Source organism: Molossus molossus, unplaced genomic scaffold (assembly GCF_014108415.1).
Source record: "Molossus molossus isolate mMolMol1 unplaced genomic scaffold, mMolMol1.p scaffold_m16_p_22, whole genome shotgun sequence".
Classification (NCBI taxonomy): domain Eukaryota; kingdom Metazoa; phylum Chordata; class Mammalia; order Chiroptera; family Molossidae; genus Molossus; species Molossus molossus.
The window spans coordinates 33,050,635-33,068,104 of record NW_023425358.1 but is presented as its reverse complement, the minus strand read 5'-3'; the positions used below and the strand labels follow the sequence as shown (position 1 = coordinate 33,068,104).

General features: G+C 42.3%; 1 protein-coding gene across 6 annotated transcripts in view; it reads left to right on the top strand.

The window, feature by feature from the left end:
* Positions 1–15,380, top strand: part of MAPKAPK5 (MAPK activated protein kinase 5) — a 32,091-nt gene extending 16,711 nt beyond the window's left edge. For 2 of the 6 annotated variants that reach the window (XM_036276781.1, XM_036276780.1), the window contains exons 8-14: positions 3,352–3,432; positions 6,708–6,895; positions 8,652–8,772; positions 11,255–11,385; positions 11,626–11,747; positions 12,754–12,858; positions 14,769–14,955. In XM_036276781.1, the coding sequence (XP_036132674.1) occupies positions 3,352–3,432; positions 6,708–6,895; positions 8,652–8,772; positions 11,255–11,385; positions 11,626–11,747; positions 12,754–12,858; positions 14,769–14,863 (843 nt within the window). In that variant the 3' untranslated portion in view covers positions 14,864–14,955. Of the gene's footprint in view, positions 1–3,351; positions 3,433–6,707; positions 6,896–8,651; positions 8,773–11,254; positions 11,386–11,625; positions 11,748–12,753; positions 12,859–14,768 lie in introns of all 6 variants that reach the window. The other 4 variants (XM_036276785.1, XM_036276784.1, XM_036276782.1 and 1 more) reach the window with 3 other exon arrangements.
* Positions 15,381–17,470: the final 2,090 nt, after the last annotated feature.

Below are 17,470 nucleotides of genomic sequence, written 5' to 3'. Positions count from 1 at the left end.
TTTGAAAGCCAGCGTTGTAGCATCTTCCACTCTCTACACTGGACCCACCTGGATAATCCAGGATAATCCCCCGATCTCACAATCCTTAATCAAATCTGCAAAGTCCCTTTTGCTATGGAAAGTAATGTATTCACAAGTTCCAGAAATTAGGACATGGACATCTTTGAGGGGCCATTATTCTGCTTACCACATATGTATTTTTAATATTTCTCTCAGTCTGGCTTACAAAAGTTTTCTTAATGGTCTTTTGAATAGCAGAAGTTTTTTTTGTTGTTGACACTATTACAGATGTCCTCCATTTTCCTACTCTTTGCCCACCTCCACCCAGACCCCAACCCCCTCCTGTGACCTTTACCACACTGTTGTCTGTGTCCATGGGATATGTATATATGTTCTTAATAGCAAAAGTTTTGATTTGATCAAGTCCAGTTCACCTTTTTTTTTTTTTCCAATAGTTAGTGCATTTTGTTCCTATCGAAGTATTTTCTTATCCATGGACATGAAGATTTTTTTTTTTTTTTTTTAAATCATCCTCACCCGAGGATATTTTTCCATTTTTTGTTCAGGTAGAGTGGGAGGGAGAGAGAGAGAAACATCGATGTGAAAGGGACACATCGCGAGTGGTCGCCACCTGCACAACCAACCAGGGCCGGGGACAGACTGCAACCGAGGTACGTGCCCTTAGTGGAAACCGAACCCGGGATCTCTCCGGACCGCAGGCCGACGCTCTAACCGCTGAGCCAAACCGGCCAGGGCGGACATGAAGATTTTATGTTTTCTTATTAAAAGTTATAGTTTTAACTTTTACACTTCAGATTGTGATCCACTTGAGTTATTCATTTATTTTTTTAATTCTCACCCGAGGATATTTTTTCCATTAACTTTTTAGAGGTAGTGGAAGAGAGTGAGGGAGGGGGGGAGAGACAGAGAGAGAGAAAGAGAGACATTGATGTGAGAGAGATACATCGATTGGTTGCCTCCTACACATGCCCCGACTGGGGATGGGGATTGAACCTGCAAACCAGGTACATGCCCTTGACCGGTAATCGAACCCAAGACGCTTTGATGCTAGGGCCAACACTCGAAGCACTAAGTAACACTGGCCAGGGTCAGTTATTTTTTGAGTGTATATATACATAAAATAAGGGTCAAGGTCGTTTTTTACCCCCTTATGGATGTCAAGTTGTTTTCACATCATTTGTTAAAAAGACTATCCTTGCATCATTGAAATTACCTTACAGTTTTGTTGAAAATCAGTTGACCATATATGTGTTCATCTATTTTAGACTCTGTTCTGTTAATTTGATATATACAGGGGTGGGCAAAAGTAGGACAAATGATACAAATAAAAATACAATAATAAATAATAGAATAAACTCTGTTCCGTGTACTCACAACTGTAAACCTACTTTTGCCAACCCCTTTATATCTTTCCTTACACCAGTATCTGGATTCCTGTAGCTTTATATTATATTAAGTCTTGACCTCAGTTAGTGTAATAAGTCTTTTCAAGTTTTTCAAAGTTGTTTTCACTATTCTAGATCCTTTGTATTTCTCTGTAAATGTTAGAATTCATTTCTCTATAGCAGAAAAGCCACCTAGGATTTGAATTGGATTGTGTTTAATCTACAGATAAATTTGGAGAAATAACATTTTAACAAGCCAACCCATGAGCGAGCTATATTGCTCCATTTTTTTAAAAATGCTCACCTGAGGGTATTTTTCCATTGATTTTTCAGATAGAGTGGGGGAGGGGAGGAGAGAGATGTGAGAAAGACACATTGACTGCCTCCCACACAACCCTGACCAGTGCCAAGGATTGAACCCGCAGCCAAGGCACATGGCTTCGAACCTATGACAGGCCGACACTCTAGCCACTTAGCAGCATTTGTGTGGTTTTCAGTGTACAAGTCTTTCACATTTTTTGTTAGATTTATCCTTAAAATTCTTTATACCATTTTATAATGGTATTTTTTTTTCAGGTTTAATTGATTCACTTTATTCTTCTTGTTTATAAACATTGTTTGGTGTCTACAGCTGAAACCTGGGCCCTATGCACAGAGGCTCTGGGATGGGTCTTTATGAGATGATCAGTGAATTCCTGATAGGGAGACTTGGTGAACAGCCTTTTCCAAAGGTCAGGGGTAAGAAAGCTATAGATCTTAGAGATAACATCGAAGGTGGCCTTGGCAAAGTTGTCCAAGGTGGCAGTGCAGCCCCCAGCTCAGGTGTAGCAGTTGTCAGTACCTGCCATCAGTAGCAGCTCTGAGGGCATAGCAGCCAAGGCAGTAGCAGTGGGTCTGAGTGTGAGGACGAAGCACACCAGCATAAAGCCACAGCATCATGTCACCTCGCAAGGAACTGTGTGGGGTTTGCCCATCTTGCTGCCCCAGGAATCTCACTGCACAGGACAATGGAGAGCTTAGCCAAGATGATAGCCCCGTGGGTGGCAGTGGTTACCTCCTTGGAGCACTTAATACCCAGACCAACATGAGTGTTATATCTCTGATGGCAATAAGTACTTTGAACCTGATCTGCTGGCTGGCACTGGTCTCCTTTCACGTAGGCACGAGGGACATTCCCAGGGAACGTCAGTGACCTCAGACGCCCCAGTGGGCAGGAAGGAGTGATGAACCTCCAGGGACCTCATCTTAACGTTCTTGACCTGGGCAAACACCAATACATTGCTGGTTATAAGAGGGAAAAGAAAAGGTTTTTGAAAGTATTGTGTTTATGTGGAGTTTTTTTAATATATATATATATATTTTTTTTTTCTTTATTGGTTTTTGTTTTTTTTTTAATCCTCACCTGAGGACATTTTTCTGTTCATATAGAGTGGGAGGGAGAGAGAGAGAGAAACATCGACGTGAAAGGGACACATAGAGTGGCTGCCACTCGAACAACCCAACCAGGGCCGGGGACAAACTGCAACTGAGGTACCCACCCTTAGCGGGAACCAAACCCAGGTCTCTCTGGACCGCAGGCCGACACTCGAACCGCTGAGCCAAACTGGCCAGGCCTCTTTATTGATTTTAAAGAGACAGGAAGGGAGAGGGAGAGAGAGAAAGAAACATCAATCAGAGAGAACATCGATTGGCTGCCTCCTGCATGCCCCGCACTGGGGATTGGGCCCACAACCTGGGTATGTGCCCTGACCAGGAATCGAACCAGTGACCTCTTGGTGCATGGGTCGATGCTCAACCACTGAACCACACCGGCCAGACTTATGTGGAGTTTTTTTATTGTTGACTGCAGGTGTTTACCCTTCTCAGCCTTCCAGAAGTCTGTTTCAAGTTGTGTGTCATTAGTGTAATTTTCAGTAAACTGTCCCCTTTGGTCTGACTCTGACAGGTACTAGAGGCACAGAGAAGGCATCAGAAGGAGAAATTTGGCATCATACCTACCTCGCCAACACCCTACACTTATAACAAGGTAGGGGAAGAGATACTTATCTTCACCCCTCTGGGTAGACTCTTTTCTGTGAGGTATTTGTGGCACTATGGGAATATGGCTAATTCCATTCTTACCCCTTAATATTCCTTTGCAAAAGGCTGGAAGCAGCCACACATGTAGAAGAGTATTTGGAATTCAGGTTTTTGTCTGATGAAATATGAAATAAGGTTCTTATCAATTTAGGTTTTGTAGGAGGAACCAAGGGCTGTAGTCACTTAAGGGTCATTTATTTGGCTAGCTGTACAGTCCAATGACCATATTTAAAAGATAAGACTTTTTAAAAAAATATGTATTTTATTTTTTGAGAGAGAGAGATAGAAACAGCGATATGAGAGGAAAACATTGATTGGCTACCTCCTGCATGCCCCCTACTGGGGATCAAGCCCACAACGGGGAATCGAACTGGGACCTCTCAGTCCATGGGAGGACACTCAATCCACTGAGCCACACTGGCCAGGCAAGACAGGGCTGTCTTTAAATTTACTTGCTAAAATGTTCTCAGCATGAATGCAATGAATTCTTTCATGATATCTTATTTCCCAGTATTTTTTCCCCTCTTCCTGTTCCATTTTGTGACTCTAATGGTGCTCATTCCTCAAAATTACACTGCAGATGAGTAATATGTTGAAAAAATACAGTTCATATTACTTTTGTGTATATATATATATGTGTGTGTGTGTGTGTGTGTGTGTTCGTCTAGATATAAACTTTTTTCTTTTTTTTTGTTAATACTCACCTGAGGATATTTTTTCCATTGATTATTTTAGATAGTGTGGAAGGGAGAAAGAGAGAGAGAGACATCAATTGGTTGCCTCCTGTACTCACCCCAACTGGGACCAGGGCTTGAACCTGCAACCCAGATACATGCCCTTGACTGGGAATTAAACCCGAGACCCTTCAGTATGCAGGCTGATGCTCTAAGCACTGAGCAACAACACTGGCTAAGCCTAGATATAAATTTTATTTATTTATTTTATTCCTCACCAGAGGATACCTTTTTGTTTATCATCAGATAGAGTGAGTGAGAGGGAGGGAGGGAGGGAGGCAGAGAGAGAGAGAGAGAGAGAGAGAGAGAGAGAGAGAGAGAGAAACATCAGTGTGATAGAACCACATTGACTGGTTGCCTCCTGCATGACCCGACCAGGGCTGGTGACAAACCGCAACCGAGGGCATGTACCTTTGACCAGAATCGAACCCGCAACTCATTGGTCCGCAGGCCAATGCTCTAACTGCTGAGCCAAACCTGCCAGGGCTAGATATAAACTTTATATTGGCAACTAAATGAATGCTAGAATGGCAAATAAATTTTAATAAAAATATGTAATAAGATGTAATTAAAATTTTGAAAATTAAAGAAACACATCAACCTTAAATTTTAAAAAAGAGGCAGTCGGCCAGGAGAGTTGCCCTGGCTCTACCACTATTCAGCTGGGTGGAGTTTGTTAGGTCACTTAGTTTCTCTCTTTTAGAAAAAAAAATTTTTTTCCTTTATTGACTTTTTAGAGAGAAGAAGGGAGAGGGAGAGAGAGAGAGCAACATCAATGAGAGAAAACATAAATTTGCTGCCTCCTGTATGCCCCCCACTGGGGATTTGGTCCACAACCTGGGCATGTGCCCTGACCGGGAATCAAACCGGTGATCTCTTGGTGCATGGGTCGACGCTCAACCACTGAGCCACATTGGCCGGGCATTAGTTTCTGTCTTGACAGATGGCCTTAGATCTGACAAGACTGTAGTATCAGTTTCCTCATGTGTAAAGTGAGGGATTTGAATCTTTTAAGATTCCTTTTCACCTCTTTAATTTTATAATTGTGTTCTACAGCATAGGTCATGTCATGTACAAGCATCCATTAGAATGATGCCAAAACATGGGTGGGAGTAGCTGAGACCCCTTAGTTTTCAGGCTTCTCTCAGAGCCTCTGTGGTGTGAGGGGAAAGCATGTGACCCAAGTGGCAGGCTCCCTGGGCCGTCCTTCTCAGACAGACACTGCTTTTGTCTTGCAATTCAAGAGAGCCTTAAATCGAAGCCTCTGAGGACTGTTTCCAAGACAGGTGGAGCTGCATTTCACTAAAATAGGAGTCTCTTATTAATAAGTACGTATGCCTTTCTTTATTAATAATCATGCTGTGACTACAGGCTGTGGAGTCACCTGTAGACATGGTAGTTGGTGGCAGTTTTCTCTTTGTTAACATATCTTCCCCAAGACTGGTGTATGGTCTTGCAAATGAGCACGGTGGCTCTGGCCTGTATGGCTCAGTTGGTTGGAGCATCATCCCATGCACTGAAGGGTCTCAGTTTCAAACCCCCATAGGGGCACGTGCAGGAGGCAGCCGATTGATGTTTCTCCCGCTCTCTCTCTCTCTCAAATCAATAAAAACATGTCTTCGGGTGAGGATTAAAAAAGGGGGGTGGGCACAATGTGTCCTTTGTGGTCAAAGAAATGCTTTTATTTCTTAAATTGTATTATTATTTTTATTTGAGAGAGAAAGAGAGAGACATCGTGTGAAAGAGATACATCAATTGTTTGCCTCCTACACGCCCCAACTGGGAATCAAATTTGCAATCTAGGTATGTGCCCTGACCGGGAATTGAACCCATGACCTTCAGTGCACAGGACCAACTGAACCAAACTGGCCAGGGCCAAAGAAATGCTTTTAAGACCACCGGTTCTTCCCTCCAGTGCCTTTCCTTGATCTGTGTCACACTGCTTTAGGCCTTTATGAAATGACTTGTACTACTATATTATGGGGTCAGCTTTCCTGTGTCTTATCTGCTTTATTCCTGCACCTTCACCCTGTCCAGGTTGACAGAGTCCATGTTTTACAAGCAGCTTGCTTATAACTATTACTCTTCTGGCTGGGGACAAAATATCCTATATCTGTACCCAAGAATCAGAATGCAGTTTGGGCCTAAGCAGTGAGAATAAAAGTGACTGTTTATTTTACCCCAGACTGGCCTTGTATGCTGGTGTGTATATGTAGTGTTGGTGGCATATAAAAAATATGGAGTGCCCTGGCCGGTTTGGCTCAGCGGTTGGAGTGTTGGCCTGCGGACCAGAGAGTCCCGGGTTTGGTTCCTGCTAAGGGCACATACCAAAAAAATATAGAGTGAAAGGTTTAGACTTCCTGGAATTTTTCTAGTCTCTGTCAAATGATTTCTTGGATAGATTAGCCTGTGCAGGTCTGGGCTGACCCTGGGGGTTATTTTGGAGCTGTGCCTCTGCTATGAGTGACCATTTTCTTTTTGCTTTCAGAGCTGTGACTTGTGGTCCCTAGGGGTGATTATCTACGTGATGTTGTGCGGATACCCTCCTTTTTACTCCAAACACCACAGTCGGACTATCCCAAAGGATATGCGGAGAAAGATCATGACAGGCAGTTTTGAGTTCCCGGAGGAAGAGTGGAGCCAGATCTCAGAGATGGCCAAAGATGTTGTGAGGAAGTGAGTCCCCGGGCCACTGGGCGGGGAGGCCAAGGAGGCCAAGGAGGCCTTCAGGTGGTGGAGCACAGGGAATGTTGGGTAGAGAAAAGTCATTTATTTCCCGGGCATGTTCATTCCTGTTTAGCATCACAGAAATCTTATCCCTGAAGCCTGAAATGTGAGTTCTCAGTGTCCACACCTCCTGTTGCATTCCTAGAATATACTCCTAGGGTTGTGTACCCAGGTCCCTCTGTAGCCAGTGTCTCTGTGAGCATTAATTCAGGACCTTAAATGATAAGTTCTCCCCAGCCATGTGCCCTCTTGTATGTGAGCCAGTCATTTGGCATGGACATGACACCAGGAACTGAACTTGGGTGTTAAGATGATGACAGTGCTTTTGGCTTTTCATTTTTTGGCTGCTGTGGAGTATGTGATTGATGGTGTGGGGCCTGGACCCCCACCCGGCGGCCTTCTCACTGCTAGTTGGTTGCTCTGACATATATAAAGATGAGAAAATTTAGAAGAATTAGAGCCAGTGAGTAGATGAGCGAGAGTTGATATTGAGGGTCCTTTGGTAGCTGGAGGAGTAAGTCAGACCTAAATTTGAGGTATATGTGGGCGGCTTGGCTGCCTGGGACTTGGGCACTGTTTTGGTGTTCCTACTGGTTTTCACTGAGCAATTTTTCCTTTTTTGGTTTCAGTTTCATCTGTAACGTGATTAAGATAAGCATTAAAGGGGCAGTGTCTGGGAACTGTCTCCTGACAGTACAGCCATTTCTGTATGTAGATCACTCCCTTTCACAACTGAGATTGTTCTGTTGGTTAGCAGTCTTTGTGTACAAAGAGGGACTAGTTTCTAAAATGGGCAAGTAAAAGATTTTTAGGAGGGTGGAAGCAATGTTTAAATCACCATCTGTCTTCTCATGTTATTCTCATGCTGTACTTATTCTTAGCTACTTAACCAAACATCAGTATCCTTTGTCAGTTCTGTAGAATGTATTTCCTGTCCCTGGAGCAACACTGATGATCTTTCAGCTTTGGGGTTCTTTTCTCAGTAATTCTTTCTTTAGAATCTAAAGCTGTTTGTTCAGAATGATCCAGAATGAAAGAGGGAATAGACATGTCCTGACTCTGACATTTGGAATGGGAAGACATGTAGTTGGAAGGAGGTGTTGTAAATAGCCCTGGGGTGAGCTAGGAATTGCATCGGCATAAATGGACAAGATGTAAAGAAGTCAGATCGGAGCAATACATTAGGCTTAGAAGAAAATGCCATTCCCTTCTTAGAAACTCTAGATGTTTATCTTTAGAATGCCTCTGAAATAAAAGGTTTGTGTCTTGCAATATGGTAACATCCAATAATTTTATCACAAGGAGCAACCTGGGTTTTCAAAACATCCTGACCCTTCAACTAATTTTGTAGCCACTATTAGCCAAAAGAGCACTCTGAGTCCATTTTGGAAATTAGAGCTCACTGCCCTGGTAACATCAACTGTAGGGTCTCAGGAACTATAAGCCATATGTAGGATTAACCCTTTTCCTACTACTTTTATCTCACTTTGTACAGAAAGCAAGGCTTGCCTAAGGACACAGTGCCCTCACAGCTAGTGCTTGGTTAGGGCCTAGAACCCTACCCCTGCCCTGCAGATGGAAAGCTTAGGCTTACAGGAGTTGGAAGAAAGTCAGAAGCTAGAGCTGGTTAGTGCCAGACCCCAGAACTTCCTGGCCTTCCAGAAGCAACTGCGCATGGTAGCCCTGTTTGGCCTTTTCTCCACAGGCTCTTGAAGGTCAAACCAGAAGAAAGACTCACCATCGAGGGAGTGTTGGACCACCCCTGGCTAAACTCGACTGAGGCCCTGGATAATGTTCTACCCTCTGCTCAACTGATGATGGATAAGGTTTTGAATGATGCTTATTTTGTTGGTGGGCAAGGCTGTGTTGAGAAGGAATGCTGGGGCTCAGCTTAGTGAGGGTTAAAGGCAGACAGTGCAGAGCATGCCGTCTTTTCCAGAGAGACAGCTCTGGCTTCCTGGAAATCGGGGTTGGAAATGAAGAGCTTTTTTTCCATGAAAGACCAGATCAAGGCCTGATAAATATACACGAAGGGAACACAGCACTCAAAGGAATATCCTCCCTATGCTTGTCAGTGGGAAAAACAACCTGAGTTCATCAGGCGGCCAGTGAGAGAGGTGTGGCAGAGCCAGGCTTTGAAAGTAGACAGGCGTTCAGCCTTATGTCAGCAGAATGTGGTTGAGAGGCCATTGTAGATATTTGAGAAGATGTTTGCACAGAGAAGGTGTTTAGGAATGGTCAGCCAGACTTGCCAACCTCGGACTTCTGCCGTAATCTAGCATCTGAGGGGTGCCCTGGGAGCAGAGAAGTAGAGATGAATGACTAGGCTTAATACTTTTGAAGACAAATTTCTATAATTTTTGATGACTGACTAGCTATAAGGGAACAGTGGGTGGCATATCAGGTGGTACCAGTGACAAACTGAGGCTGGTTTAAGTGAAGGGAAGACAAGTCTTTTAGGTTTTAGATACTGTTTCAAGAGGAAGATGTGCACTCGAATGAGATGCGTGGTCTGGAATCAGTGTGGCAGAGAGGCAAAGGCAGTGGCACAGACTTGAATGTCACACCTCTTCAAAGGGTCGCAGTGTGATGAAGAATTAGTGACTAGGAAAAGAGGATGCTAAGACCTTCCGTAGTTCACCTGGAATATGGGAAAGGAGAGCTGGAAGGAACAGAGTTCTCTGCCATCTCTGATTTGCGTATTGTTATCTTCCTCGATTAAATATGCCCAGTAGTGCAAAAATGGTTTGGTCAGTCAAAAATCCAAAGGGATTATTTAGATCCTCTGGTCATCAGTACTTGGGGGTTTCAATGATGTAGCTTTCTTCAAGATTTTGGAAATGAAGAAATAATTGCCTTCTGGAATTACTTTAAAATTAGTGCATAATGAAGCCAAGTATGGATCTGCAGAGTGTTCTTAAAGAGAAAGAGTACCTCCTAGGCCTATAAGATGGAACTTCAACATGACAGTGTATTCCTATTTTTATTATTATTTTTTAATCCTCACTCGAGGATATTTTTCTGTTTATCTTCAGATAGAGTGGGAGGGAGGGAGAGAGAGAGAAACATCGATGTGAGAGGGACACATCGACTGGTTGCCTCCTGAACAACCTCAAGCTGGGCCAGGGACGAACTGCAACCGAGGTACGTGCCCTTGGCCAGAATCCAACCTGCAACTCATTGGTCCAGGGGCCCACGCACTACTGCTGAGCCAAACCAGCCAGGGCTTATTTTTAAAGAATGATGTGGTCATGATGTGAGTTGGTCAACTTTGGAAGTATAGAAAAGTGGCCACATATGCAGATGTTGAATCGTGTCCATCTGAGCTCTTCCTGGGAGATGGAGCCTGAATCCACGCCCTTGAACTGTCCCCATCTTTCTGGTTGAGCCATCACTGATGAAGAGACAGATGTGAGCATCCAGAGGGGTGTACCAGGGCCAGCTATTATAGTTTCTATAAATGATTTTAACCTCTTCCTGATCTAAAAGCATGCTTAACAAGGAACTTCTTTTTAAAATGGTCAAATTTTGTTGAAATTCAAACAATACAGAGATATACAATAAAAAGCAAAAGTTTCCTTTCATTTCCTTGCCTTCATCTCACCCCTCAGGGGTGAGGTAAACTATGGCTTCATGTATCCTCCCTGGTGTTTTTCTGGGGAGACACCCACACATTTAAGGGTTTGTCCTTTTAAAATATATATATATATACACACACACACACACACACACACACACAAAAGTGGGGTTATCTCATTTATACAAAGCTTTCTGCTGAATTATTTGCCTTCCCTCCTTGGTCTGCCCATAGTGAGGGCACACACTTGTCATAAAGACACAGACTTCAAGAGTTCTGTACTTCATGACAGTTATTTCTCATTGTATATTAATTGACTGACTTATAGAACAGTATTTGAGTGTCTACCATGCTCACTGTGTGAAATGATTAGAGTTCTAAGCCATTAGGGTTAAGGCGCCTGTCTACACTGTGGGGCAATCTGGGAGGCTCCTTTTTCCCTGATGTACATATGTATGCCTCTCTTTACATTTGTCCTTGCCAGTGACTGAACATGAGCCTTTGTAGTATTTCTTACTTGCATTTCTGTCCTCAACACAAAGAAGGGCTAGTATTCCCTGGGCCCTGCCAATCCATGTGGAAGAGTCCTCTGCTTTATCAGAATTTGTATGCAGCCAGAATAAGAGTGAAATTGCCTTCCTAGTTCTTTGAGCTCCTTCCCACTCTCCTAGATTGGCTTTCTGGGTCCTCAGAAATGAATGTGAAAGATTGACAACAGTGTTTGCGTTCAGGCAGTGGTTGCAGGAATCCAGCAGGCTCATGCGGAACAGTTGGCCAACATGCGAATCCAGGACCTGAAAGTCAGCCTCAAACCCCTGCATTCTGTGAACAACCCCATTCTGAGGAAGAGGAAATTACTTGGGTAACTGAGCTTACTTCATCTGTTTTCCTTCATGGTTGGTGTGGCTGAGCCAGGGGTCTGCCCATTTTCTGTCTTTTAAGAGGGTGGAGAGGAGAAGATCTTTAAACAGCATCAGAAGTTGGAGATACTCTATAATTATTTATCTGAAAAATCTGTTGTCTTATGTTTACATTTAACATCTGTTGAGAGTTGGGTTTTGGGGGTCTCACCTTGTTATTATCTCTCTCCCATACTTTAAAGCACCAAGCCAAAGGATGGTGTTTATATCCACGACCGAGAGAATGGAGCCGAGGATTCAAATGTTGCCTTGGAAAAGCTTCGAGATGTGATTGCTCAGTGTATTCTCCCCCAGGCTGGTAAAGGTCACACCATTTACAGATGCTCTGTGTGTGTACATGCACGTGTGCATGTGACAAAAGGAGTGGTTTAATTTGAGGTTGTCTGTTTCATTTTTGTGTGTAAGAAAATAAGTAGATTATATAAATCAGTCTTGACCCACTCAAAAGAGTGGATGGTGGGAACTTAGAAATGTGGTAAGTTTTACCCTTCCTTTGGTTTTCTGTGACATTTCTAATGTAGGTTTAATTGTACATGTTAAGTGCAGCATGTAATTTTATATTTTTTTAGTTTGTTAATGAGGACATGGGATGGAGAATGGAAACTGTGATCAGGGTCGGGATCAGTTTGGGAAGGTCAGGAGACTTCATTTCCAGAGTCTTTAGAGTAAAAGGCTTTATTCACTTGTGAATATAGAGAATATGTCCCAAGTTCATAAATGGGCCCTGCTGCTGCTTGTTATCATGGGCAGAGTGTGACTTATACATGGATTATTTTGAGTGAGAGCTTGCTTTCAGTATGTTCTTTCTCCACTCAGTGGGGTGTGATGGGCTTTTCTCAGCAGATGAAAGAGATCCTCCAAGTAGTAGGCCAGAAAACTGTTGGGTTGACCTGCCTTCCTAGATTTCATGCATTTTTAAGAGAACTCACATAGTGTACGTCCGATAACCTTTCAGAGTAAGAAATGAGCTTAAGAGAAAGAAGGTAGCCCACTTAGCCTTGTTCTTCCTCTTAGTCTGTTAGGTTAACAAGAGACTTAACCCCTTTTACTCAGCAATAGTGTGACACTGCCTATTTCCCATCCCCAATGTGAAGACTGGGACCGTCAGATGGTTATTGAGGCTGTAATAGTAGAAGAAAGAGTTCAAAGACCAGAAGTGGTCTATATGTAATGCAGGAACAGCAGTGTCTGGTTAAGTCTGCACCTTTAATGATCACTTCTCAACAAGTTGGACATCATATCCTTCTGTCTCTGACACTAAAATCCCATGATGCTACAGGGAAATGCAACTTCTTCATCTTTATCAATAGGTGAGAATGAAGATGAAAAGCTGAATGAAGTAATGCAAGAAGCTTGGAAGTATAACCGAGAATGCAAACTCCTAAGAGATACTCTGCAAAGCTTCAGCTGGAATGGTAGGAGCCTTAATTACTTCTTTCCCCAGGAATGCAGAGAAGTGATTATGTTTAGAACATGTAGGAATCTCTAGGGGCCTACTTGGAGCTATTTTTAGGTGAAGTGAGGCTGAGGAGTGAGGGGAGTATTGTGGGGCCAGTATTAGCTCTACATTAACTACCTGGGCATGTCTAGACGCCTGGCCCTTGCACTTGTTTTCCAGAGTTCAAATAAGTGATATATGGCAGGTTTAACACTATAGAGCCTCCATCACATACCGCTTGAGCAAAAAACCTCCTCAGATCTCAGAACTCCTCCTGTATTCCTTGGCTGTTCATCAGGTCATTCGAGAGCAGTATACTCTAAAGGACAGAGGGCAAAATACCAGGGGGTCCACCCTATTATCTGCTTAGCTTCAAGAAGAGCTGTATTCTCACTAAAGAGTAGAGAGTTTGCCAAGTTTGCTGCTTGTTGAAATTTTTTCCCCAAGCAAAAAAGGTAGAGATATATTTCTTGAACTGATTTTTGTTGGTCTTTCTAATTTAGTAGTTTAAACTAGATTTAAGTTCCACGGTGCTCCAGGAAGGGAGAAAACTTAAAATTCATTGCCTGGCTTGGTTCTTGGACATGAGAAATCCAAAGAGATAACCTGGAGATTAGCCTCTCTGGTCTGTTTTTTAAGATTTTAAAATATCAATACAGAAGAGTGATCAGATTTGAAGTGTGTACTGTTGATGAGTTTTTACAAAGTGAACACTCCCCGCCTGGCCGGTGCGGCTCAGTGGTTGAGTGTCGACCCCTGCACCAAGAGGTCACTGGTTCGATTCCTGGTCAGGGCACATGCCCGGGTTGTGGGCCCGATCCCCAGTGGGGGGCATGTGGTAGGTGGCTGGTCAGTGTTCTCTCTCAACAATGTTTCTATATCTCTCCCTCTTCCTTCCTCTCTCTCTGAAATCAAAGAAAACATTTTTTAAATCGCAGTGAACACTCTCCTTATAACTAGCCCCTAGACCATGTAGTGGAACATGGGTCCTATTCTAATCATGATCCTGACCGCTAACTCTATAAATTAGTTTTGCCTGGTTTTGTATTTTACATAAATGGAATCAGACAAGTCTGTGTCCTTTTGTGTCTGGCTTCTTTTAGTTAACATTATAGTTCTGAGATTCAACATTATTGTGTGTAGCAGCAAATCATTCTCATTACACACACACACACACACACACACATTTATATGTGTATATACATATGGGCAAAAGTAGATTTACAGCCCTGGCCGGTTTGACTCAGCAGTTGAGTGTCGGCCCCAGGACCAAAGGGTCTCAGGTTCAGTTCCCACTCAAGGGCACGGACCTGGGTTGTGAGTTTTATTACCAGTTCTAGTTGGGGTCCTGCAAGAGGCAGCCAATTGATGTCTCTCTCTCACTTAGATGTTTCTCTCTCTCTCTCTCCCTCCCTCCCTTCCACCCTATCTAAAAATAATTGGAAAAATATCCCCAGGTGAGGATTAACAACAACAACAAAAATGTTTATTAGTCATTTAGATTTCCTTTTAGGTGAAGTACTTATTCTTTTGCCAGTTTTTATGTAGAGTTACATCTTTCTTATAGATATGTAAGAGTTCTTTATATATTCTGGATACGAGTCCTTTGTTAGACATACATATTACAGAGATCTTCATCTACGTGGCCTCATTCTTTGCTGCTGTAGTGGACATTGGATTTTTACTGCCAGGTTAATGGAACTGCTCAATTGCTGCTTATAAAATGTGGGGGAGAGGGACTGAACTACTTGATCAATGTTGGGGTTGGTTCCTCCATTGGGGAAGATGAATTGGACACTGGTAAAGTGTACCTTATTGGGTTCCTGTCAAGAGCCTATCTCCTCCCGAACAGTTTGGAGATTGACCTTTTTCTTTCTTGCGTTTCAGGTCGTGGATTCACAGACAAAGTAGATCGACTAAAACTTGCAGAAATTGTGAAGCAAGTGATAGAAGAGCAAACCATGTCCCATGAATCCCAATGATGACAGCTTCAGACTTTTTTTTACAATTTGAAAAACTATTCCTTAATGTATAATGTAATTTTTATGTAAATTAATAAATCATAATTTCATTTTCACATTGCTTAAAGATGCTGTATAGATTTAGATATGATATTTACTAATAGTATAGTTCATTTGTTTGTTTTTAAGAAAAGCTCAGTTCCTAGAGATATACTATTACTTTAAGACTGTTTAGTCATGTTTATAAGATAACAGATATTATTAAGCAAGATTGTTTTATTTGTAATAAAGTATATAAAAACCACTTGTTAGTAGTAGACAAAGGACCAACTATACCAACCTTTTTGCTTAGTAAACAGTTGAATCAAATATTGTGCAATTTGGTTTCAGTTGCCCTGTGTATTTACTTTCTGCACTACTGGTAGATTAGCTCTGATGCCACGAAATGTTTGTGGACCCATGTTGCAGACTGCCTGCTGAAACTCACAAGGCACCAGCTCTCATGATGGAAGAGGCAGGGAGCTGAGCCTTCATTTCTGTTGTTCTTAATTACCAAGAGAAAAGGGGTAACACTTTTTTTTTTTGGTCATATTTTTTTTTTAGTCATAAAAGGTATTGGTGTGGTTCTTTTTTTGTTGTTAATCCTCACCCGAGGACATTTTTTCTATTGGTCTTTAGAGAGAGTGGAAGGGAGGGAGGGGGAGAGAGAGAGAGAGAGAAACATCGATTGGTTGCCTCCTGCACGTGCCCTGACCAGGGCTGGGGATCAATCTTGCAACCCAGGTACATGCCCTTGACCCCAAACAACCCATGACCCTTCAGTGCGTGGGCTGACATTTCATCATTGAGCCACACCAACCAGGGCCAAAGATATCGGTGTGATTCTTCAATCTAATGGATTCTTTTTTGAGTTTATTCTTTTCATGTTTAATCAAAGTTTCGGTTTCCCTTCCCCTGAGATCCTACTTTGTCCTGTCTTCTTCCTGGAAGCCCTCACTGGCTCCATTGCTTATTTCCCTGTTCTTATGGGATGATTTTTAATATGGGCCCCTCTTATGGGCCTTCTTATGGGATGATTTTTCTGAGAAAGTTACTTTCACGAAAAGTGCACTATTGGATTAGCATCTAAGATGGTCCAGTTTTTTGTTTTGTTTTTTTTCTTAAACCTGCCCTTTCTCTAATGTTTTTGCCTATATTTCATGTTGGCATCCTCTGGGCTGCATTTATTTTGTTCTGTCACCTTCATTTTCAGGGAGCATGCTCTGGCTGAGTTCAGCTGTTTGAATGGAAGAGGGCTGGATGCTTTTCTGTTTTTTGTTGTGCAAATGGACTTTCATAACAAACCATATGTATTCAATTTATTTTGTTAGCAGTTTAGCTGTGTTGGTAAATGGAAGAGCTACTAGGCAAACTACAATTCACAGAGCAGAGGAAGAGGATAAGTAGGTTCAGGTATTCAGTTTTATTCCATCATATTCTCTTCAAAATCAATTCCACAGAGCTAACTTATTTTCTAACTCCTCCACTTGGCTGAGTATGTCATCAAGGTGACATTTAGTTAGTATGCCAGATATGTGTATGTTAGTATGGAAATACAATAATATAAAATATCTTTAAGAACTGCTTTTTTACATTGTTTCCCTTTTATCTTGGAGAATTTGTAATTCAGGTATTTTTTGAGGTAAAACTCACTAATGTTAGGTAAATGTATACCCTGTAAGGAGCATTCAATACTTTTTAAACATGGCACAATTTAAGAGTTATTAGGCATCAGAGAAAAATGTTTTCTTAGCTAAAAGTTGGATTAAGGGTTGAATTATATTCTATTTTTTAGTGAAATGCAGTCTTACAGATCATTTTTTGCAATCAGGAAAAACTGCACTTGTTCTAGAGTAACTGACCACCTGTTGTTTTTCTTCTTAGGGCACATGTTCAGTATTCACTAAGGATAGAAGGCAGTGGTTAACTTCATAGTCTTCTTTTTCTTCAGATTAACGTTCTAGCATGCCCAGTCTACCATTAACTTCTCAAATGTGTTGTTTGGGTGTCTTCTAATGGCTCAGGATGATTTTTTTCCCTTTAATGTGTGGTGAATTTTAGGCATGATCTTAAAGGTATCCAAAATGATGCTCCTGTTTACTCTAAGCAGCAATTGCCTATGTAGCAGTTGTTTCAGGGTGAATTAATCTGGCCCCCAAAATGTGCAATCTCCAGATGAGCTGCAGGCTGGAAGTTTGTGAATACCGTGCAGGATGCGCCAGCTGTTGTAACTCAAAAGTGGGCCCTACCCTGGACAGAGCTCCTTGACAAAACAATAGTTCCCAAAGGACTTGGCACCGTTGGGTGTTCAAAGTGGAGTTTTCTCTGCGGAGTGAGTTTGTAGGCCAGTGGCAAGTACTGCCTTAACGTACAAGTCAGGTTCACTGATAAAGGAAAATTCACACGTAACTGGAAATGAGACAAAAATTGTTCTTGTCTCTTCTGGCCTCTCTAATGCCTAAACCTGCAGAAAGTTTGTATTGTAAGAACAGTTCTCGTAGGCAGGATGTGAAAGTCTCTAGTTTTACCATATGATTGCTAACCGCTCCTTACTAAAACTATTACTTATCACCCAGATACCGTTAGACA